Source organism: Gorilla gorilla, chromosome 9 (genome assembly GCF_029281585.2).
Source record: "Gorilla gorilla gorilla isolate KB3781 chromosome 9, NHGRI_mGorGor1-v2.1_pri, whole genome shotgun sequence".
NCBI lineage: Eukaryota > Metazoa > Chordata > Mammalia > Primates > Hominidae > Gorilla > Gorilla gorilla.
This window is the reverse complement of record NC_073233.2, coordinates 42,637,338-42,660,720: the sequence shown is the minus strand read 5'-3', so window position 1 is coordinate 42,660,720 and position 23,383 is coordinate 42,637,338. Positions and strand designations below refer to the sequence as shown.

Sequence of the window (23,383 nt, the reverse complement as noted above, 5' to 3'; positions counted from 1 at the left end):
CTCCCAAACACTTCCTCACCTGCTCTTGGAATCAGATCTTCTCTATGACTATGGGAAAGTTACTAAAAACCCTAAATGATTATTTCCCAATCTGGATAATACTAATAATACCAGCTCCAACCTACTACATAGGCTGAAAAACTACGCAGAAGTAATTTTACATTCAAGACAGGATGTGTGCATGTGTGTGTGTCAATTCCAAGAAGCCCGATATGCACAGCCTCATTTTCATTCCAAACACTGGTACGCCGATCACTCCTGAACAACTACGTTTCCAAGGCGCCTGCCAAGCTTGCAGGTGCATTCCCCAAGTGCGCCAGCCCACCCACATGGGTCAAGGGAAAACCTGTTTCCCTGACTTGGTAAGTAGACAAGTCAAGCCAATTTCCTCCCCGAGTAAACCATCCTCCGCCCTGGTCCCCCTAGTCCTTTGGTTCTAGAGTCCTGGGGTTTAGCCATGCAGCCGCCGCGTCCGTCTTGATCCGCGCGCACTGCCGCAGCACCACAACCGAAAGGCCTTCCCCCACTCTGAAGGACTACAGCCCCCGGCAGGCCCCGCGACAACAGCGAAAGCCACGTGACCTCGCTTCGCTGGGTGCCACGATCATGTGACTTCGGGAAGATGGCTGCCCTGACAGCGGAGCATTTTGCAGCACTCCAGAGCCTGCTCAAGGTAAGTCGAAGGGGTGGGGACAGCGTGAGGTGGCCCTTTGTCTCCGAGACTTTAGACGGAGCAGGAATTGGGAACAAATTGACCCTGGTTTGGAGCCACAACTCTGCTGCTTGTTCTCTGTGTGATCCCAGGCAAATCGTTGCGTCTTTCTGAGCTTTTAAAAAGTAAGAACAAAATATCGTTTTGACAGGAACGTAAGATAAAAAAAAATAATAATAATGGGCATGAAGGCGCAGTACAACCTCCTGCTGTTAGTCTTTGGGATTGGTTTTCGGTATTGGTGCACTGAAGTGGTAATTGCTAGACCCACGTTGTCAGTTCCCCATTTCATCCCGTAGCCCCTCTTGCATTGCACAATTAAGAAATTATCTCCTACTGCGTCCGCCCAGCCCTCCGAATGACCTGTGCGTTCAATGTTCCCTCGAGGTCCAGATTTTCCCTACTCTCTTTGACCTGTGAAAGGGGCAGGACACACTCCTGATAATCATTTGAAAAGTTGTGAGGTTGAAAGGGACCTACTTCATAGGGCTTTGTAAAGCTCAAATGAAGTATTATTATTTGAGTCGGAGTCTAGCTCTGTTGTCCAGGCTGGAGAGCAGTGGCGCAATCTCGGCTCACTGCAACCTCCGCCCCCCCGAGTTCAAGCAATTCTATGCCTCAGCCTCCCGAGTAGCTGGGATTACAGGCGCCCGCCACCAAGCCTGGCAAATTTATGTATTTTTAGTAGAGACGGGGTTTCAACATCTTGGCCAGGCTGGTCTTGAACTCCTGACCGCGTGATCCACTCGCCTCCGCCTTCCAAAGTGTTGGGATTACAGGCGTGAGCCACCGCGCCTGGCCGGAATTATTTAACTTATGATTTGCCCTGTAGGAGAAAGGGCAGCTTTATTTTCCTTCGTAGAACTTGTCGCTAGCTATTTGCCCGTTGTCCGTCTGTCTCATAAGAATGTAAGATCCATCAGGGACCTTTCCTTTCTTCCTCTCTTTTTTTTTTTTTGTTTGAAGAGGGTTGAGTTACTCTCCTCAATTTATGGCACATCATCATCATCGGTCCATGTAATAGTCTCTGTTTTGTTTTACTTATTTATTTTTTAATTGCCTTCTCAGTGTTCATTAGCGTTCTCCACTCCTAAGGGGATCTACTCTTTTGTTCAGAAGTGTTAATGCCCAACAAGTAGAACAATAATACCTGGCACACAGCACGTGCTCAGTAAATAGCTGTTAAATGAATTAATAAATGAAGAAACAGAGCTGGGACTGGCAATCTAGGGCTCTCAGCTCCCAACCCAGTGCCTTTTCACCTTCATTTTGGCTGCTGTGTACCTACCCCCGCCCCCATACCTGTTGGTCTTATGCACTCTTTTCTTTTAAAAACTTTAAAAGATTAATGTGTAGTATACATACAGAAAAGTGCATAAACCATACATTTACAGTTAAATGATTTATTACACACCAATGTAACCACCACCAAAGTCAAAAAATGAAATGTTACCAGTACCACAGAAGTCTCCCTTTCGCCCCTTCTTTGCTTCCTCACTTTCTTCCCCAACGGTAACCTCTATGTTTGCTTCTGATACAATTCATTTAATATTGCCCATGTTTGAACTTGACATAAATGGAATAATACAGCATATACTTTTTTTTTATGCCTGGCTTCTTTTGCTCACCATTATGTAGCAGTAGTTCATTGATTTTCATTGCTACTGTCCTATGTACTTTCTTTTCTTTTTTAAAAAAAAACTTAGACTTTTTAATTATGAGATAATTATAAATTCATATGTAGTTGTAAGAAATAATATAGAGAGATCCCATTTATCCTTTACTCAGTTTCCCTCAGTTCTGCAGGATTCTGCAGAACTATACATAATATAGTATATATACTACTATGTATAGTATGTATATAATATATAGTATACATACTATATGATATACATAGTATGTATATAATATATAGTATACATACTATATGATATACATAGTATATAGTATACATACTATATGATATACATAGTATATAGTATACATACTATATGATATACATAGTATATAGTATACATACTGTATGATATACATAGTATATAGTATACATACTGTATGATATACATAGTATATAGTATACATACTGTATGATATACATAGTATATAGTATACATACTGTATGATATAGTATATAGTATACATACTGTATGATATAGTATACATACTGTATGATATAGTATATAGTATACATACTGTATGATATAGTATATAGTATACATACTGTATGATATAGTATATAGTATACATACTGTATCATATAGTATATAGTATACATACTGTATCATATAGTATATAGTATACATACTGTATGATATACATAGTATATAGTATACATATATAGCATACTTACTATTATGTATGGTTCTGCATAGGGGAAATTGAGTAAAGGATAAATGGATGTCAATACCTAATGTCAAAAGTATTGATATTGACAGTCAAAATACAAAACATTTCCACCACCACAAAGATTCCTCATGAATAGCCACACCCTCCTTAACCTTTGGCGTTATTCATTTCTCTAATTTCGTCATTTCAAGAATGCCGTATAAATGGAATAATACAGTAAGTAACCTTCTGAGATTGACTTTTTTCACTCAGCCTAATTTTCATCCATGTTGTGTGTATCAATAGTTCTTTCCTTTTTATTGCTGAGTGGTATTCCATGTAATGATTGTCCAACAGTGTTGTACTGTGTAGTTTTCAGCATGCACATCCTGTATTTCATTTTTTGAGCAATTGCAAATGGTTTTGGTTTTTTTTGGTTTGTTTGTTTGTTTGTTTTGAGAGAGTCTCGCTCTGTGGCCCAGGCTACAGTTCAGTGGCATGATCTCAGCTCACTGCAACTTCCACCTCCTGGGTTCAAGGGATTCTCATGCCTCAGTCTACCAAGTAGCTAGGACTACAGGTGCCCACCACCACTCCAGGCTGATTTTTTTTTTATTTTTCTTTTCTTTCTTTCTTTCTTTTTTTTTTCTTTTTGTATTTTTAGTAGAGACAGGGTTTCCCCACGTTGGCCAGGCTGGTCTCGAACTCCTGGCCACAAGTGATCCACCAGCCTTGGCCTCCCAAAGTGCTGGGATTATAGATGTGAGCCACCATGCCCAGCCCATATTTTTAATTTTAGTGTCCACATGTTTATTGCTAATAAATAGAAATACAACTGATTTATGTATGTTTATCTTCTACATGCAAACTTGCTAAACTCATTGTTTCTAGGAGTTTTTGGTATATTTCTTGGAATGTTCTACATGGAAAATCATGTTATTTACAAATAGAGACAGTTTTATTTCTTCCTTTCTGATCTGCACACATTTTATTTCCTTTTCTTGCCTTATTTTAGTGGCTAGAATTTTCAGCACTGTGTTGATTCAGAGTGGAGAAAGCAGATATCTTGCCTTGTTCTCAGTTTTGGGGGCAAAGCATTCAGTCTTTCACCATTAAGTATAATGTTCACTGTAGGTTTTTTTGTAGATACTGTTTATCAAGATAAGGAAGTTCTCTTCTATTCCTGTTTTTCTGAGGGCTTTTATCAAGAATGGATGTTTAATTTTATCAAATGCTTTCTCTGCATTGATTTATATCATGTGATTTTCTTTGTTAATGTGATGGATTACATAGATTTGCAAATACTGAACCAGCCTTGCATCTGTGGAATAAATCCCACCTCATAGTGTATAATTATATATTATATATAATTATATGTCTCTATTTGCTAATAAAATATTATACATATATATAATCTCTATTTGCCAATATTTTCTAAGAATTTTCGCATCTATTTTTATGAGGGATATTGGTCTGTAGTTTTCTCATTTTTCTGTACAATTTTGTGCGGTTTTGGTATCCGGGTAATACTAGCTTTGTAGCTATATAAAATCATTTAGAGAGTACTCCATCATCTTCTGTTTTTCTAGTGGAGATTGTGTAGAATCAGTTCATTCTTTTTTTAAATGTTTGTTAGAATTCTCCAGTTAAACTATCTGGGCCTAGAGACTTTTTTAGGAGCCTTAAAATTGTGAATTTAATTTTCTTAATAGTCATAGGACTATTCAGATGATCAATTTCATATTAGGGGAGTGGAAGTAGTTTGTGTTATTTGAGGAATTGGCCCATTTTATTTAAATTATCAAATTTATGTTTATAGAATTTTTCATTAAGTTCCCCTTATCCTTTTGATGTCTGCAGGATCTGTGATAATATCCTCTATTTCATTCCTAATACTGATAATTTGTGTCTCCCCTCTTAACTTTGTCCGTCTTGCTAAAGGTTTGTCGATTTTTATTGACATTGTCAAAGAACCAGCTGTTTGTTTCATTGATTTCTCTATTTTCAATTTCATTGGTTTCTGCTCTTATCATTGTTACTTCCACTGCTTCCTTTGGGTTTATTATGCTTTCCTTTTTATCGGTTCTTGAGGTGGGAGCTTAGATTATTGATTTGAGACTTTTCCTCTTTTCTAGTATATGCATTTAATACTATAAAATTTCATCTCACCACTTGCTAGGCTGTGTACCACAAATGTTGATATGGTGTGTTTTCATTTTCACTTATTCAGTGTAATTTTTAAAATATCCCTGAGACTTCCCATTTGACATATGGATTATTTAGAAGTGTACTGTTTAAGTTTATAAGGGTTCAGATATTTTTCTGTTACCTTTCTGCTATTGCTTTCTAGTTCGATTCCATTGTGGTCACATAGAACACACTCTTCATTACTTCACTTCTTTTGAATTTGATGAAGTTTGTTTTATGGCCCAGAATATGATATGTCTGGGTATGTGTTCAGTGGACACTTGAAATGAATTTGTATTCTGCTGTTACTGGGTATTGTTTCATGAATATTAATTTAATTGATTGATGGTATTGTTAGTTCCTTCTGTATCCTTGTTGAATATCTGTTTAGTTATGTCAGTTGTTGAAAGAGGAGTGTTGAAGTCCTCAGCTGTATTTGTCATTTGGTCTGTTTCTTCTTACAGTTCTGATAGTTTTTGCTTCACATATTTTCCAATTCTGTTGTTGGGTACATACACATTTAGGACAGCTTCCTGGTGGATAAAATCTTTCATTATTAATGTCCCTCTCTGTTTCTGGTAATTTTCTTTGCCAGTGAAGTTTACTTTATCTATTATTAATTTAGCCACTCTTACTTTCCTCTGATTAATGTTTGCATAATGTATCTTTTTTCATTCTTTTACTTTCAGCCTGCCTTATGTCTTATATTTGAAGGGAGATTTGTTGTTGTTGTTGTTGTTGTTGTTGTTGTTGTTGTTGTTGTTGAGACAGGGTCTCGCTCTGTCACCCAGGCTGGAATGCAGTGGTGCAATCTCGGCTCACCGCAGCCTTTACTTCCCAGGCTTAAGCAATCTTCCCACCTCAGCCTCCCGAGTAGCTGCTGCTACAGGCAAGCGCCACCATGCCTGGCTAATTTTTATATTTTTTTGTAGAGAAGAGATTTTACCACGTTGCCCAGCCTGGTCTTAAACTTTTGGGCTCAAGCTATCCACCTGCCATGGCCTTGCAAAGTGGTGGGATTACAAGCCTGAGCCACCATGCCTGGCCAAGAGTTTCTTATAGATAGCATTTGAGTCATATTTTTAATCTACTCTGCCAATTTTTGTCTTTTAATTGGTACACTTAGACCATTTACATTTAGTATAATTATTTGTATGTTAGGGCGTTAAGTCTACTGTTTTATTTTTGTTTTCTGCCTGTTCTCTCTTGATTTTTCTTTCATTTTACTTTTTCCTGCCTTCCCATAGGTTAACATTTTTTTAGAATCCCATTTTGGTTTATATGTAATGTTTTAAAGTGCATTTCTTTTTATAGCCTTTTTAGTGGTTGCCCTAATTACTACATTCTATATACGTAACTTATCACAGTCTATTGGTGTCATCATTTTATCAGTTAGGGCGAAGTATAGAAACTTTACGTCCCTTTATACCTCTTTATCTTCCCTCATTTATAATTGTCTTAAATATTTCCTCTATATACATTTAGAGCCACATCAGATATATTATATTTTTTGCTTCAGCCTTCAAACATAATAGAAAACTCAAGAAAAGAAAGAGAGCCTACAGTATTTATCCATGTTTTTGTTTGCCCTGTTCTGTCTTCCTGATTGTGATGGTTTATTTTAGGTGTCGACTTGATTGAGGGATGCCTAGATGGTTGGTGAAGCATTGTTTCTGAGTGTGTGAGGGTGTTGCCAGAGACAATTGATGTGTGAGTCAGTGGACAAAGAGAGGAAGACCTGCCCTCAATGTGGGCAGGTACCATCCCATTGGCTGGGGACCCAACTGGGCCAAACAGGTGGAAGATGGGGGATTCCCTTTCTCTCTGTTCTCTCCCTTCCTTCTAAAGCAAGATGCCTTTTCTCCTCTTACTCTTGGACATCAGACTCTGGGTTCTTCATTTTTTGGACTCTGGGACTTGCACCAGTGGCCTCCCAGTGGCTCTCAGTCTTTTGGCCTCAAGCTAGGGGCTGTACCATCAGCTTCCCTGGTTCTGAGGTGTTGCCAGACTTTGACTGAGCCAAGCTGCCAGCTTCTCTGATCCTCCAGCTTGCAGACGGCCTGTTGTGGGACTTTGCCTCTGTGATCATGTGACCCATTTCCCCCTAATAAGTCCCCTCTTACATACCCTGTTGGTTTTGTCTCTCTGGAGAGCTCTGGCTAGTACACTGGTGTTCCATGGTTTCTTGTTTCATTGTTTCATATCTGTTTAGAGAATTTATTTTAACCATTCTTTTACGGCAGGTCTTGTGACAGATATTCTTAGTTTTTCTTCAACTGAGAATGTCTTGATTTCTTCTTCATTCCTGAAGGATACTTTTGCTGGGTGTAGGATTCCAGGTTGACAGGTTTTTTTTCCCTTTCAGCACCTGAAAAATATTGTCACTTCTTTCTTGCTTCCATGGTTTCTGATATGAAATCTGCTTTCATTCTAATTGTTTTTTTTAAATAGGTAAGGTGTCATTTTTCTCTGCTTTAAATATTTTTTTCTTTGTCTTTCATTTTCGAAGTTCAGTTATATGTCTGGGTATGAATTTCTTTGGATTTATCCTGTCTAGGGTTCACTCAGGTTCTTGAAATATATAGGAGTATGTCTCTAAGTAAACTTGAGAAGTTTTGAGCTATTATTTCTTTGAATATTCTTTCAGTCTTGCCCTCTTCTATCATCTCCTTCCAGGACTCCAATGATACAAATGTTAGGTTTTTTGTTATAGTCCTGCATGTCCCTGAGGCTCTGTTCATAATTTTTTCTCTTTTCTCTGCTTTTCTGAGTGGGTAATTTCTACTTCTCTGTCTTCTGGTTCACTAATTCTTTCCTCTATTCTTTCCATTTTGGTGCTGAGCCCATCTACTGAGCTTTTTATTTTGGTTATTTTATTTTTCAGTTCTAAAATTTCCATTTTGTTGTTCTTTATATCTTCTATTTCTTGGCTGAGGAGGTGATTTTAAAAATTGTTTCAAGCAAGTTCATAATTATTTGTTGAAGCATATTTATCCTGGCTACTTAAAATTCTTTGTCAGATAATTTTAACATCTGTCATCTTGGTGTTGACATCTATTGATTACCTTTTTTCATTCAGTTTGAGATCTTTCTGGTTCTTGGTTTGATGAATGATTTTCAATGAAAACCTGGACATTTTCATATTATGTTCTGAGAATGGATTTTATTTAAATTTTATGTTTTAGCTGGCTTTCTGTGGCACTGCTTAGGCAGGGGAAGGGGGTGCCACCTCATTACTATCAGGTGGAAGTTGAAGTCCAGGTTCCCCACTTGGCATCTGTTGATACCTGAAAGCAGAGGTTCCTTGTTACCACTGGGTAAGGGTGGAATCTCTGACTCCACGTGGTCTCCACTGGCATCACAGAATGATGAGGCTTGTTACCAGCTGGTGGGGATAAAGGTCCCAGCTTCCTACTTGGCCTTCTCTGACACCTCCCCAGCAGGAATGTTGGGGTACCTCATTATAGCCTCACAAGCCTTCTCACTCAGGTCTAGGCCTCCCACTCAGCCTTTGTTGACATAGAGGTGGGTGGGGCTGCAGTGTTTCTATGATATTTGGCTGGAGTGTAGCAGTTGTCATCTAAAAGTTTTCTGTCTTGCAAGGCTGCCCCTTTGTTGGTCCTTTAGCTAGACAGAAGAGCTATTTATTGTAGCGTTTTTTCCCCCTCTGCATCCATTGTCATTTCCTGTTGCCCTCTTCTTCAGCTGAAAGTCTGGGATATATGAAGCAAAAAAAATCCAGGGAACTCACCACTGTGTCATTCCTTGTATTATGAGGTCCCTAGCAGATCTGCCTCCTTCTCTCCTGCTTCCAGAGTCTTATGTATGTTTTCTGTATATGTCCAAAGTTTTTGGTTGTACTTAGCAGCAAGATTAGGGAAAAGTACATCTATTTGATCTTCCTAGAATCCAAAGTCTTATGTACCTTTAAAATTTAAGTCTCGGGGGAGGAGCCAAGATGGCCGAATAGGAACAGCTCCGGTCTACAGCTCCCAGCGTGAGCGACGCAGAAGACGGGTGATTTCTGCATTTCCATCTGAGGTACCGGGTTCATCTCACTAGGGAGTGCCAGACAGTGGGCGCAGGCCAGTGGGTGCGCGCACCGTGCGCGAGCCGAAGCAGGGCGAGGCATTGCCTCACCTGGGAAGCGCAAGGGGTCAGGGAGTTCCCTTTCCGAGTCAAAGGAAGGGGTGACGGACGCACCTGGAAAATCGGGTCACTCCCACCCGAATATTGTGCTTTTCAGACCTGCTTAAAAAACGGCACACCATGAGACTATATCCCACACCTGGCTCGGAGGGTCCTACGCCCACGGAATCTCGCTGATTGCTAGCACAGCAGTCTGAGATCAAACTGCAAGGCGGCAGCGAGGCTGGGGGAGGGGCGCCCGTCATTGCCCAGGCTTGCTTAGGTAAACAAAGCAGCCGGGAAGCTCGAACTGGGTGGAGCCCACCACAGCTCAAGGAGGCCTGCCTGCCTCTGTAGGCTCCACCTCTGGGGGCAGGGCACAGACAAACAAAAAGACAGCAGTAACCTCTGCAGACTTAAATGTCCCTGTCTGACAGCTTTGAAGAGAGCAGTGGTTCTCCCAGCACGCAGCTGGAGATCTGAGAACCAGCAGACTGCCTCCTCAGGTGGGTCCCTGACCCCTGACCCCCGAGCAGCCTAACTGGGAGGCACCCCCCAGCAGGGGCACACTGACACCTCACACGGCAGGGTATTCCAACAGACCTGCAGCTGAGGGTCCTGTCTGTTAGAAGGAAAACTAACAAACAGAAAGGACATCCACCCCGAAAACCCATCTGTACATCACCATCATCAAAGACCAAAAGTAGATAAAACAACAAAGATGGGGAAAAAACAGAACAGAAAAACTGGAAACTCTAAAACGCAGAGCGCCTCTCCTCCTCCAAAGGAACGCAGTTCCTCACCAGCAACGGAACAAAGCTGGATGGAGAATGACTTTGACGAGCTGAGAGAAGAAGGCTTCAGACGATCAAATTACTCTGAGCTACGGGAGGACATTCAAACCAAAGGCAAAGAAGTTGAAAACTTTGAAAAAAATTTAGAAGAATGTATAACTAGAATAACCAATACAGAGAAGTGCTTAAAGGAGCTGATGGAGCTCAAAACCAAGGCTCGAGAACTACGTGAAGAATGCAGAAGCCTCAGGAGCCGATGCGATCAACTGGAAGAAAGGGTATCAGCCATGGAAGATGAAATGAATGAAATGAAGCGAGAAGGGAAGTCTAGAGAAAAAAGAATAAAAAGAAATGAGCAAAGCCTCCAAGAAATATGGGACTATGTGAAAAGACCAAATCTACGTCTGATTGGTGTACCTGAAAGTGATGGGGAGAATGGAACCAAGTTGGAAAACACTCTGCAGGATATTATCCAGGAGAACCTCCCCAATCTAGCAAGGCCGGCCAATGTTCAGATACAGGAAATACAGAGAACGCCACAAAGATACTCCTCGAGAAGAGCAACTCCAAGACACATAATTGTCAGATTCACCAAAGTTGAAATGAAGGAAAAAATGTTAAGGGCAGCCAGAGAGAAAGGTTGGGTTACCCTCAAAGGGAAGCCCATCAGACTAACAGCGGATCTCTCGGCAGAAACCCTACAAGCCAGAAGAGACTGGGGGCCAATAGTCAACATTCTTAAAGAAAAGAATTTTCAACCCAGAATTTCATATCCAGCCAAACTAAGCTTCATAAGTGAAGGAGAAATAAAATACTTTACAGACAAGCAAATGCTGAGAGATTTTGTCACCACCAGGCCTGCCCTAAAAGAGCTCCTGAAGGAAGCACTAAACATGGAAAGGAACAACCGGTACCAGCCGCTGCAAAATCATGCCAAAATGTAAAGACCATCGAGACTAGGAAGAAACTGCATCAACTAACGAGCAAAATCACCAGCTAACATCATAATGACAGGATCAAATTCACACATAACAATATTAACTTTAAATGTAAATGGACTAAATGCTCCAATTAAAAGACACAGACTGGCAAATTGGATAAAGAGTCAAGACCCATCAGTGTGCTGTATTCAGGAAACCCATCTCACGTGCAGAGACACACATAGGCTCAAAATAAAAGGATGGAGGAAGATCTACCAAGCAAATGGAAAACAAAAAAAGGCAGGGGTTGCAATCCTAGTCTCTGATAAAACAGACTTGAAACCAACAAAGATCAAAAGAGACAAAGAAGGCCATTACATAATGGTAAAGGGATCAATTCAACAAGAAGAGCTAACTATCCTAAATATACATGCACCCAATACAGGAGCACCCAGATTCATAAAGCAAGTCCTGAGTGACCTACAAAGAGACTTAGACTCCCACACATTAATAATGGGAGACTTTAACACCCCACTGTCAACATTAGACAGATCGACGAGACAGAAAGTCAACAAGGATACTCAGGAATTGAACTCAGCTCTGCACCAAGCGGACCTAATAGACATCTATAGAACTCTCCACCCCAAATCAGCAGAATATACATTTTTTTTCAGCACCACACCACACCTATTCCAAAATTGACCACATAGTTGGAAGTAAAGCTCTCCTCAGCAAATGTAAAAGAACAGAAGTTATAACAAACTATCTCTCAGACCACAGTGCAATCAAACTAGAACTCAGGATTAAGAATCTCACTCAAAGCCGCTCAACTACATGGAAACTGAACAACCTGCTCCTGAATGACTACTGGGTACATAACGAAATGAAGGCAGAAATAAAGATGTTCTTTGAAACCAACGAGAACAAAGACACAACATACCAGAATCTCTGGGACGCATTCAAAGCAGTGTGTAGAGGGAAATTTATAGCACTAAATGCCCACAAGAGAAAGCAGGAAAGATCCAAAATTGACACCCTAACATCACAATTAAAAGAACTAGAAAAGCAAGAGCAAACGCATTCAAAAGCTAGCAGAAGGCAAGAAATAACTAAAATCAGAGCAGAACTGAAGGAAATAGAGACACAAAAAACCCTTCAAAAAATCAATGAATCCAGGAGCTGGGTTTTTTGAAAGGATCAACAAAATTGATAGACCGCTAGCAAGACTAATAAAGAAAAAAAGAGAGAAGAATCAAATAGACACAATAAAAAATGATAAAGGGGATATCACCACCGATCCCACAGAAATACAAACTACCATCAGAGAATACTACAAACACCTCTACGCAAATAAACTAGAAAATCTAGAAGAAATGGATACATTCCTCGACACATACACTCTCCCAAGACTAAACCAGGAAGAAATTGAATCTCTGAATAGACCAATAACAGGAGCTGAAATTGTGGCAATAATCAATAGTTTACCAACCAAAAAGAGTCCAGGACCAGATGGATTCACAGCCGAATTCTACCAGAGGTACAAGGAGGAACTGGTACCATTCCTTCTGAAACTATTCCAATCAATAGAAAAAGAGGGAATCCTCCCTAACTCATTTTATGAGGCCAGCATCATTCTGATACCAAAGCCGGGCAGAAACACAACCAAAAAAGAGAATTTTAGACCAATATCCTTGATGAACATTGATGCAAAAATCCTCAATAAAATACTGGCAAACCGAATCCAGCAGCACATCAAAAAGCTTATCCACCATGATCAAGTGGGCTTCATCCCTGGGATGCAAGGCTGGTTCAATATACACAAATCAATAAATGTAATCCAGCATATAAACAGAGCCAAAGACAAAAACCACATGATTATCTCAATAGATGCAGAAAAAGCCTTTGACAAAATTCAACAACCCTTCATGCTAAAAACTCTCAATAAATTAGGTATTGATGGGACGTATTTCAAAATAATAAGAGCTATCTATGACAAACCCACAGCCAATATCATACTGAATGGGCAAAAACTGGAAGCATTCCCTTTGAAAACTGGCACAAGACAGGGATGCCCTCTCTCACCACTCCTATTCAACATAGTGTTGGAAGTTCTGGCCAGGGCAATTAGGCAGGAGAAGGAAATAAAGGGTATTCAATTAGGAAAAGAGGAAGTCAAATTGTCCCTGTTTGCAGACGACATGATTGTATATCTAGAAAACCCCATTGTCTCAGCCCAAAATCTCCTTCAGCTGATAAGCAACTTCAGCAAAGTCTCAGGATACAAAATCAATGTAGAAAAATCACAAGCATTCTTATACACCAACAACAGACAAACAGAGAGCCAAATCATGAGTGAACTCCCATTCACAATTGCTTCAAAGAGAATAAAATACCTAGGAATCCAACTTACAAGGGATGTGAAGGACCTCTTCAAGGAGAACTACAAACCACTGCTCAAGGAAATAAAAGAGGATACAAACAAATGAAAGAACATTCCATGCTCATGGGTAGGAAGAATCAATATCGTGAAAATGGCCATACTGCCCAAGGTAATTTACAGATTCAATGCCATCCCCATCAAGCTACCAATATCTTTCTTCACAGAATTGGAAAAAACTACTTTAAAGTTCATATGGAACCAAAAAAGAGCCCGCATCACCAAGTCAATCCTAAGCCAAAAGAACAAAGCTGGAGGCATCACACTACCTGACTTCAAACTATACTACAAGGCTACAGTAACCAAAGCAGCATGGTACTGGTACCAAAACAGAGATATAGATCAATGGAACAGAACAGAGCCCTCAGAAATAACGCCGCATACCTACAACTATCTGATCTTTGACAAACCTGAGAAAAACAAACAATGGGGAAAGGATTCCCTATTTAATAAATGGTGCTGGGAAAACTGGCTAGCCATATGTAGAAAGCTGAAACTGGATCCCTTCCTTACACCTTATACAAAAATCAATTCAAGATGGATTAAAGATTTAAACGTTAGACCTAAAACCATAAAAACCCTAGAAGAAAACCTAGGTGTTACCATTCAGGACATAGGCATGGGCAAGGACTTCATGTCCAAAACACCAAAAGCAATGGCAACAAAAGACAAAATTGACAAATGGGATCTAATTAAACTAAAGAGCTTCTGCACAGCAAAAGAAACTACCATCAGAGTGAACAGGCAACCTACAAAATGGAAGAAAATTTTTGCAACCTACTCATCTGACAAAGGGCTAATATCCAGAATCTACAATGAACTCAAACAAATTTACAAGAAAAAAATAAACAACCCCATCAAAAAGTGGGCGAAGGACATGAACAGACACTTCTCAAAAGAAGACATCTATGCAGCCAAAAAACACATGAAAAAATGCTCATCATCACTAGCCATCAGAGAAATGCAAATCAAAACCACTATGAGATACCATCTCACACCAGTTAGAATGGCAATCATTAAAAAGTCAGGAAACAACAGGTGCTGGAGAGGATGTGGAGAAATAGGAACACTTTTACACTGTTGGTGGGACTGTAAACTAGTTCAACCATTGTGGAAGTCAGTGTGGCGATTCCTCAGGGATCTAGAACTAAAAATACCATTTGACCCAGCTATCCCATTACTGGGTATATACCCAAATGACTATAAATCATGCTGCTATAAAGACACATGCACACGTATGTTTCTTGCGGCATTATTCACAATAGCAAAGACTTGGAACCAACCCAAATGTCCAACAATGACAGACTGGATTAAGAAAATGTGGCACATATACATCATGGAATACTATGCAGCCATAAAAAATGATGAGTTCATGTCCTTTGTAGGGACATGGATGAAATTGGAAATCATTCTCAGTAAACTATCGCAAGAACAAAAAACCAAACACCGCATATTCTCACTCATAGGTGGGAATTGAACAATGAGATCACATGGACACAGGAAGGGGAATATCACACTCTGGGGACTGTGGTGGGGTGGGGGGAGGGGAGAGGGATAGCATTGGGAGATATACCTAATGGTAGATGACGAGTTAGTGGGTGCAGCGCACCAGCACGACACATGTATACATATGTAACTAACCTGCACAATGTGCACATGTACCGTAAAACTTAAAGTATAATAAAAAAAAAAAGAAAAAAAAAAATTTAAGTCTCAAAGGTATCATGTATGACAAAGACATTATTACTCAAAACATGTGTTTTCAGAGTCTGAGTTTTTTTTGCCTATCTGTGATTTAATTCATAGGCCTCCTCGAAAGATGTTGTCAGACAGCTGTGTCAAGAAAGCTTTTCCAGTTCAGCCCTTGGCTCGAAAAAACTCTTGGATGTTACATGTTCCAGCTTGTCTGTGACCCAGGAGGAGGCAGAGGAAGTAAGTGTGGTCAGAAATGATCTTTGGCCACTGGCCCTCTTATTAGTCTCTTTCTTGACTTCCCAGTCATTGCCATGTCCAAGGAAAATCCCTTGAAACATCTGTTGACACTGTAGCAAACTTTTATAAATGGGACATGAGTGGGAGAACTGTACCCAGAATCAGAGCTCTTGACCATTTTCTTTCAGACCTATTACCCAGACAATGTGGAACAAAAGCCAACCTTTCTGTGATTTTCTTTTCCAACCTATAACTTGCTGATGCTCATAAACTGTTAGCTGGATAGCTTAGGGCAGACTTTTAAGGGATCTTTGAACAGAAGGTTTGAGGCCTGCATAAGATTCAGGAGTAGGCACTGCTAGATTCCATCAGGCTTCCTGAGGGGTGCTTTGTGTATCTCACTCCCTCCTCACCCCTCTGTCCCACAGAAGGTCCCCTTCTCCTCAGCTCACCTGATCTCAGCAGGTAGCCAAGAGGGAGATTAAGGTAACTTGTGGTAAGTTATTATGTAGCAGTGACAGCCTTATCTTTCCAAGGCAAATATGTTTTTAAAACAGCACTTTCTTCATCTAAATGGGCCTATGTTTTTGGATTTTTTTCATTTTTGAGACAGGGTCTCATTTTGTTACCCAGGCTGGAGGGCAGTGGCATGAACATGGCTCACTGCAGCCTCGATGCCCCAGGCTCAGGCAGTCCTCCCACCTCAGCTCCACGAGTAGCTGGGACTGCAAGCATATGCCACGATGCCTGGCTAATTTTTGTATTTTTTGTAGAGACAGGGTTTTGCCATGTTGCCCAGGCTGGTCTTGAACTCCTGAGCTCAAGCAATCCACCCACCTCAGCCTCCCAAAGTGCTGGGATTACAGGCATGAGCCACTGCACCTGGCCTATGTTTTTTGTTTTAATTCTGGACCTTGTTTATTGAAGTGAGCTGTAGAAAAGTAAAAGGAAAAAGCAAAATTTTGGAAGTGATTTGGAGACTTATTTTGGGTTCCCCCACAAAGTAGATTATTTGGGAGATGATTCTAGAAAACACAAAGCAGGTGGGGAAAATCAAACAGGGAAGGCAAGTCAATGAAAGAGGATGTTAAGAGCAATTACTGCTATGGAAAACTTGGGATCCTGTAAGAAACCAAGTAGAACACCTCTCAGAATTGTTCCCTGGGAGAACAGAGAGGCTTGGCCATTTATCCATGAACACCCACTCTCATTGGTGGTAGGTTAACTTCCCTTCACTTCCGGGTTGTGTCAGGTAATCTGCAGTGATATCAGAGAAAGCCCTAAAGCAGAGAAACAGTTACCTCCAGAGAGCTTTTTTAGGTTAGCTAAGTATTACCGTATTCACAAGACCACCATAAACCACTCTTACACTTCGAAGTTACAGATTCACTTAGAAGGACCTAGGATGAGAACACAGCATTTTAGCAGGACGGGCAGACACGCCTCTTCCCAGGAGGAACCCGCACAGCCGGCCAGGAGCTGTTTGTTCTCTTTGCCCTCCTAGGCAACCAGTTGAGAGGAAAGGACATGAATCCTACCACCCTGGATTCAAGGCCCTCACTCCACAGGAGCCGGTATCTTGTGTCACAGTTCAGTAAGCACAGCTTCAGGTTCTCGAAAGGAGCCTGTAGCCACACATAGGCAAGTCCAGAGCTACCGGCACCCCAGGTATTTATGCAGTCCTCTCAGTCCAGAGGCTTGGACCAATGCAGTGTTGCTTAGTAACACAGCTGACTTTGCACTGCTCTCAGGTTACCAGGGAAACAGCACCAGAAAGTTAACTGAAGGTCAGATTCTCATGCAGAAGGAAAAGGGCTATATTAACTCTTTGTCCACAAGTGGAGAGTTCTGACAAGCTTCCTAGGTCAGGCAGCTGCATCTGTCTTCTAAAGCAACAGGTGAACTCCGAGGCAGGCCAAGGCATGTGGGGCATGAGCATGTGCCACAGAGGCCTCTGGACTTGTGACTCAGTTGAATGACCATAGCAGTATGCAGCCTTCGGGGTGTAGAGCCCTGCCCCTGGCCCTGCCTTGTGCCCCCTGCCTGCTGCTTCTGTTACAGCTACAGGTGGTTCCGTTTATCTTGCAGCTGCTCCAGGCTCTGCACCGCCTCACTAGGCTGGTGGCATTCCGTGACCTGTCCTCTGCCGAGGCAATTCTGGCTCTCTTTCCAGAAAATTTCCACCAAAACCTCAAAAACCTGCTGACAAAGATCATCCTAGAATATGTGTAAGTGCTCATTTCTTGAAAGTCCCTTCTAACTTTTACATTTCTTATTATTTTTATTCTCATTCTAGAAGTAGTAATATGCTCATTGTTGAAAACTTAGGAAGCCTGGATAAGCAAAAAGAAAATAAGACACCTGTAATTCCACCAGCCAGAGGTTAGTGGTAGTCTTTTCTTAATGGAAAGCCGTTTAAAACATGTTTTTTTTTTTTTCTCTTTACACCTCTGTAAGAGGTTGATGTTTTGTTTTTGTTTTTACAAAATGGATCATGCTGTTTTGTAACTTGCTTATTTTCTGTTAACAGTATTAACGATAGTGAAATTTCAGGTCAATGTTTACCTTCAATATCATTGTAATGGTTAAACATATCCTGTTATAGGAAGAAATGATGTATAATTTAAAAATTTCTTAGTGTTGGACACGGCGGCTTTTGGCACTTTTTCATTTCAGTGAACAATTTACAATGAAAACTTTGCTTGTGTGCTTAATTATTTTTTTACTGGGTTAAAGGTAATGGACATTTTGAGGGTTTGGCCTTAAATGTTCAAGTTGGCCATTAGAAAGATTGCAGTATTTTTCCACAGTAGTAGGATACAAGTGTACCCCTCTCCCTACACCTTCACTGAAGGGATTTTTTTCTTACATTTTTCCCAGTTCCACAAATGGCAAATGGTACCTCATTTCAGTGTCCCTATCTTTGACACTAGTGATGTCAGATATCTTTTTCATATGTTTAATTGATTCTTTTTTTTTTCTTTTGTGAAGTATCTGTATATTTTCTTGGCTGGGAAGTTCCTTTTAAACATGTACATTTTAAGCAGAATTGATTAACTATTGGTTAGGAGAAGGCTTGAACAGACCTCTCTAATAGCAATAACTGATAATGCCTATTTACCAAGGGTTTTATTGTATTTTAAGAACTTTCTCATACATGATCACATTTTATTATGTTTGTTGTAGCATTAGTCAGGTCTGTTTGGATGTGTTTTTGCAGAAGATGCAATATTTGTGTATGCAGTAGGTGCTCAATAAAGAGAAGTTGACCTTTTTTTCTGTTTTGTCTTTGAACAAAAGCACAAAAGAACAATAGCACAATAAGATTACAATACATTGTATTTTCTTCTTTTTTGTCCTGAACTATGAAAACTGACAACACTTAGGGCCTTAACATCACTGAGCTTTGTAAAACAAATAAACAAAAGACTTTCTTGGAGGGAGGGGTTTCTGTGGTCCTTTCCTGTTAGCAGGTGATGACAGGTCTGAAGATCACAGGAAGGGCCAGTTCCCCTCTCTATCAGAAGAGTCAGTCTCATCCCCTTTCCATTATTTTTTCCTCATCTTTCCCTCTTAAACAGGTCTACTTGGAGAACCGAAGCCCAGGCAAATCAGAGTGAGTACCAATAAATCTGCCCCTCCCTTCTTATTTGTCTCCCCAGCCCCAGCTCTCAGTCTGCCAAGTGATCAGAGATTTCGACAGAAACCAAAGTGAACCATTCTAGTCTCAACCCATACTCTGTGTATGGTGGGTTTTTTTTCCCTAATTCTACTTTTTAACTTTTTTCTGATTATAAACATTATTATATAGGCATGTTGTTAAAAAACAGAAATATCCAAAGCAGAAAGTGAAGTACTTAAAATAATGGTATTTCAATTGTGAAAAAAATTAACAATAATCAAAAATAGTTTGAAAGGCTGAATAAAAGTCCATGTTTAATAAATAGTCATTACAGTAACTCTGAGCCAGCCACAGTGCTGGAGCAGTTAATCTGCTCAAGTCATTTAGTCGTCCCTTCAGCCCTGTGAGCTAGGCTGATGAGCAAACAGAAGCTCAGAGGTTAGATAAGTGGTAGCACCTATATTCAAGTCAAGTCCATTTATCTCTAAAACAAGAGCTCTTACCACTATTGCTGAAGCTACACATTTCCTAAGCCTCAGGCCATGATTTCTTCTCTGCCTTATGTCACTTCTCATTCTGCCCTAACATCTGGAGGGCTGGGTGTTCAGGTAGAAGCCTGGATACGCTGCCACTGTGAATTAGTACTAAGTGCAGGCAGCACAGAGCAATGGGTAAGGCACATGACTCGCTGTGGGTCTCGGGCTTTGTTTATCTGTCTCTCTCAGAGACTTGCTGCATAGACCAATGCATTGCATGTGTGCAGTCCTCAGAGCCGCCTGTCGTACAATAAATGCTTGGTAAACACGGGCAGCATGAGCATTGAGCTGAGCTGTTCCTTCCACAGTCTCTCTGCCACGCCTGGTCGATCTGGACTGGAGAGTGGATATCAAAACCTCCTCAGACAGCATCAGCCGCATGGCCGTCCCCACCTGCCTGCTCCAGATGAAGGTACATTCACTATCATGCCATTAGAAAGAAGAGGCAGCACCCCTATGGCCATCTAAAACACTAGTCTCCAAGGTTTGGGATCTCTAACCCATATATTTTTTTAAATTACCATCCCCTTTATCCTCCTTTGTTTAGTTACAACGTGTATGTGTACTACTGCAGTAACATACTATGGACATATTAAAACAATAAAACAAATACAAAACATATTTTTAAAATAATTTGCTGATACCTAAAGGTAACCCTATACTCTTAGCAGTTTAGCTTTAACAATAGTAGTGTGCTTCCAGATTTTGAATAGCCTGCCTGATCATTTCAGTGTACTTTAGCAACTTCTTGTCCAGTGATTAGGCTGTCATTATTTGTAATGTGGTGCTCAAGAGTTTCTACTAGTCGCTGGGAGCAGTGGCTTACGCCTGTAATCCCAGCACTTTGGGAGGCCGAGGTGGGCGGATCATGAGGTCGAGATCAAGACCATCCTTGCCAACATGGTGAAACCGCGTCTCTACCAAAAATGCAAAAATAAGCCGGGCGTGGTGGCGGGCGCCTATAGTCCCAGCTACTCAGGAGGCTGAGGGAGGAGAATCGCTTGAACCAAGGAGGTGGAGATTGCAGTGAGCCGAGATCACACCACTGCACTCCCGCCTGGTGAAAGAGTGAGACTCCGTCTCAAAAAAAAAAAAAAAAGTTTCTACCAGCAGCTGGAGGAGTGTCAGGTCTTCATTTTCTTGCTCACATACCTTTGCTTCATTGGTGTTGTCTTCATTTTATAGTTATTTTCAGGAATCTTTTTAAGCTACATATCCATATTGTAGTGTTTGTTTAGTTAAAACTAGAAATGTAATGCTATATCTACATAACCAGACACCCAGAAAGTTACCACTTATAAGAAAATGAAGAAGGGTGCCTCTAGCAATTAAGTTTTAAATATTAGTGAAGCTTAACTTCTTTATTTTTTAAAACTAAAGGTTGTAAGATTGTTCCTGCATCCCAATGCAGGATTGTCTGAAGTATCCAACAGAACCTGCTCCTTAAAGTACCAATGTAAACACATGTAATGTTTTCTTGCTTGAATGCTGAGAGTTAGGGTATCAGAGAGGTGAGTGAGCCTTGGCTTGGCCTTCTTTGATACCTACCCAAGGCACTTGTTGCAAATGGAGACTGACCCAGGCCTCTGAGGCATCTCCTGTACTCTCCCTTACTGCTAAATGACCCAAGGGCTGGTACTCTCTAGTGCTTAGGAAAGAGCCTCTCTTCAGAGGTTCAGCAGAACTGAGCTCAGCCTCGCAGGTTCAGGGCTCACTTACAGGGAGATGGGAAAAGAGGCAGCTTTGACTTTCTGGGCTGTGTTCTCTTTTCAGATCCAAGAAGATCCCAGCCTATGTGGAGACAAACCCTCCATCTCAGCTGTCACCGTGGAGCTGAGCAAAGAAACACTGGACACCATGTTAGATGGCCTGGGCCGCATCCGAGACCAACTCTCTGCCGTGGCCAGTAAATGATCCAGCCAGCTGCCAGGGCCACTGCCATGACCCAGCTGCTCATGAGTGATAAATGTCTCCCCATATGCAGGCTGCCCTTGCAGCTGCAGCTGACAACAGGCAGGATGGTGGGGACAGCAGGGGGCTACTGCCATCCAGAAGTTACAGTTGGATTGGGAAGAAGCAGCCAGATCCCCCACTGTTCTCTTCACTCATCTTCTTTCTCTTTCTGAAGCTGGAGAGCAGAAGCCCCCATCTTTGAAAAGCTCCTGAGTGCAACTTAATTACCACCATGGCAGGGTGAGGGAACATTTGCATCGTCAGCTGCCTCTGCATAGCTGTTTGGGAAATTCAGGCCCAAATCATGCAGCCTATCCAATAAGTTTATTTCCAACATTAGCTCTAATTAGTTCATTTCCAATCCCAGAACACATGGAGGGAATCGGACAGGTGATGCCAGCAGTTCCCGCTCCTCTGTCAGGGAAGCCAGGCAGAGCCCACAGAGCATGGTCCATCCAGAGTGTTCCCTGAGCCCCCTCCACCATACTGGAACCCCTCTTCAGTGTAGGAAGTCTGAAATGGGTGCTAATTCCCTTCTTCATGAAACCAGGGCCCTCTTCCTTCATCTAATGCAGCCACTCCTAGGTGAAGAAGTGGGAATAATTGGAAATAAACAACAGTTCTAAAACTTCCATGATTTTTGTAGCTTCTTTTGTCCCCAAGTTGAAGCCTTTGGCCAGTACTTTCTCTAGTTTTTAAAGATGATCCCAACTTCCTAATTCCCAGCTAAGCCCTTGACCCATGGTGTGACATGAAATCAGGCAATTGAATCGCACCACTTTCTGTGTTTTCACCTGTTACGTAGAACAAAAGGAAGCAAGGTGGCCAGGCGCAATGGCTCACGCCTGTAATCCCAGCACTTTGGGAGGCCGAGGCAGGCAGATCATGAGGGCAGGAGATCGAGACCATGGTGAAACCCCATCTCTACTAAAAATACAAAAAATTAGCTGGGCGCGGTGGCAGGCATCTGTAGTCCCAGCTCCTCAGGAGGCTGAGGCAGGAGAATGGCGTGAACCTGGGAGGCAGAGCTTGCAGTGAGCCGAGATCGTGCCACTGCACTCCAGTCTGGGTGACAGAGAAGGACTCGTCTCAAAAAATAAAAAAAATAAAAAGGAAGCAAGGCTAATCATCAGTATGTGCTTGTTACAAGAGCTATGATGAAGGCACTCCTTCGAGTTTAACCAAATGAGATCATCTCTGTCATGTGCCTCACGCCTCACAGGGACTCCATGTGTGAAGAAGATCCCCCCTTCACTCACCAGATCATCTCCATGGCAACAGCTTGCAGCCTGCTCTTGGAGTGCTTTGTTTTGGCAGCTTCTCTGCTAGTTTGTGTATGGAGTGAATGGAGGAGGTAAATCCACAGATTAAGAATATGCTCTCAGGCGTCAGGCAGCCAAGGTCAGAAGCCAGCTCTGCTTCTCAGTGGTAAGGTGCTTGACTTCTGCATCTCAATTTTCACCCACTTTGTACTTTTTTCCTAAATTAAATGAGTATAATAGTAGTACCTACTTGATAGGACTTTTGTGAAAATTAAATGATATAATGCACCTAAAAACAGTACTATTACAACTAATAGGAAAGGCTTTGATTATTAATGGATGAGAGTAGAAAGCTTGGTGCATTTATTGTCTCATCTACTATAACAGAGTTGGTGTGAGAATTAGTATTATCATCCTCCCTTTATTGACCAGGAAACCAGCTCATTGAGATTGAGTCATCTGCTGGTAAATGGTCTCATTAAGAGGTGGACCCATATTTCTCTAGCTTTCTCTTTACAACACAGGACTTTGCAAGGAACATATAATTCTGTGACTAGCGCCATTTGGAAAATGTT

General features: G+C 41.3%; 1 protein-coding gene across 2 annotated transcripts; it reads left to right on the top strand.

The window, feature by feature from the left end:
* The first annotated feature begins 524 nt into the window (after positions 1 to 524).
* COMMD9 (COMM domain containing 9) lies at positions 525 to 22,178 on the top strand. 2 transcript variants are annotated; one of them, XM_004050955.5, is made up of 6 exons: positions 525 to 673; positions 15,310 to 15,435; positions 17,524 to 17,663; positions 19,017 to 19,051; positions 19,902 to 20,005; positions 21,367 to 22,178. In XM_004050955.5, the coding sequence occupies exons 1-6, from the start codon at positions 623 to 625 to the stop codon at positions 21,505 to 21,507; spliced, it is 597 nt and encodes a 198-aa protein (XP_004051003.1). In that variant the 5' UTR covers positions 525 to 622; the 3' UTR covers positions 21,508 to 22,178. The 2 variants fall into 2 exon arrangements, with proteins under 2 accessions (XP_004051003.1, XP_055211514.2); XM_055355539.2 differs by lacking the exon at positions 19,902 to 20,005 and having other exon boundaries at positions 581 to 673.
* Positions 22,179 to 23,383: the final 1,205 nt, after the last annotated feature.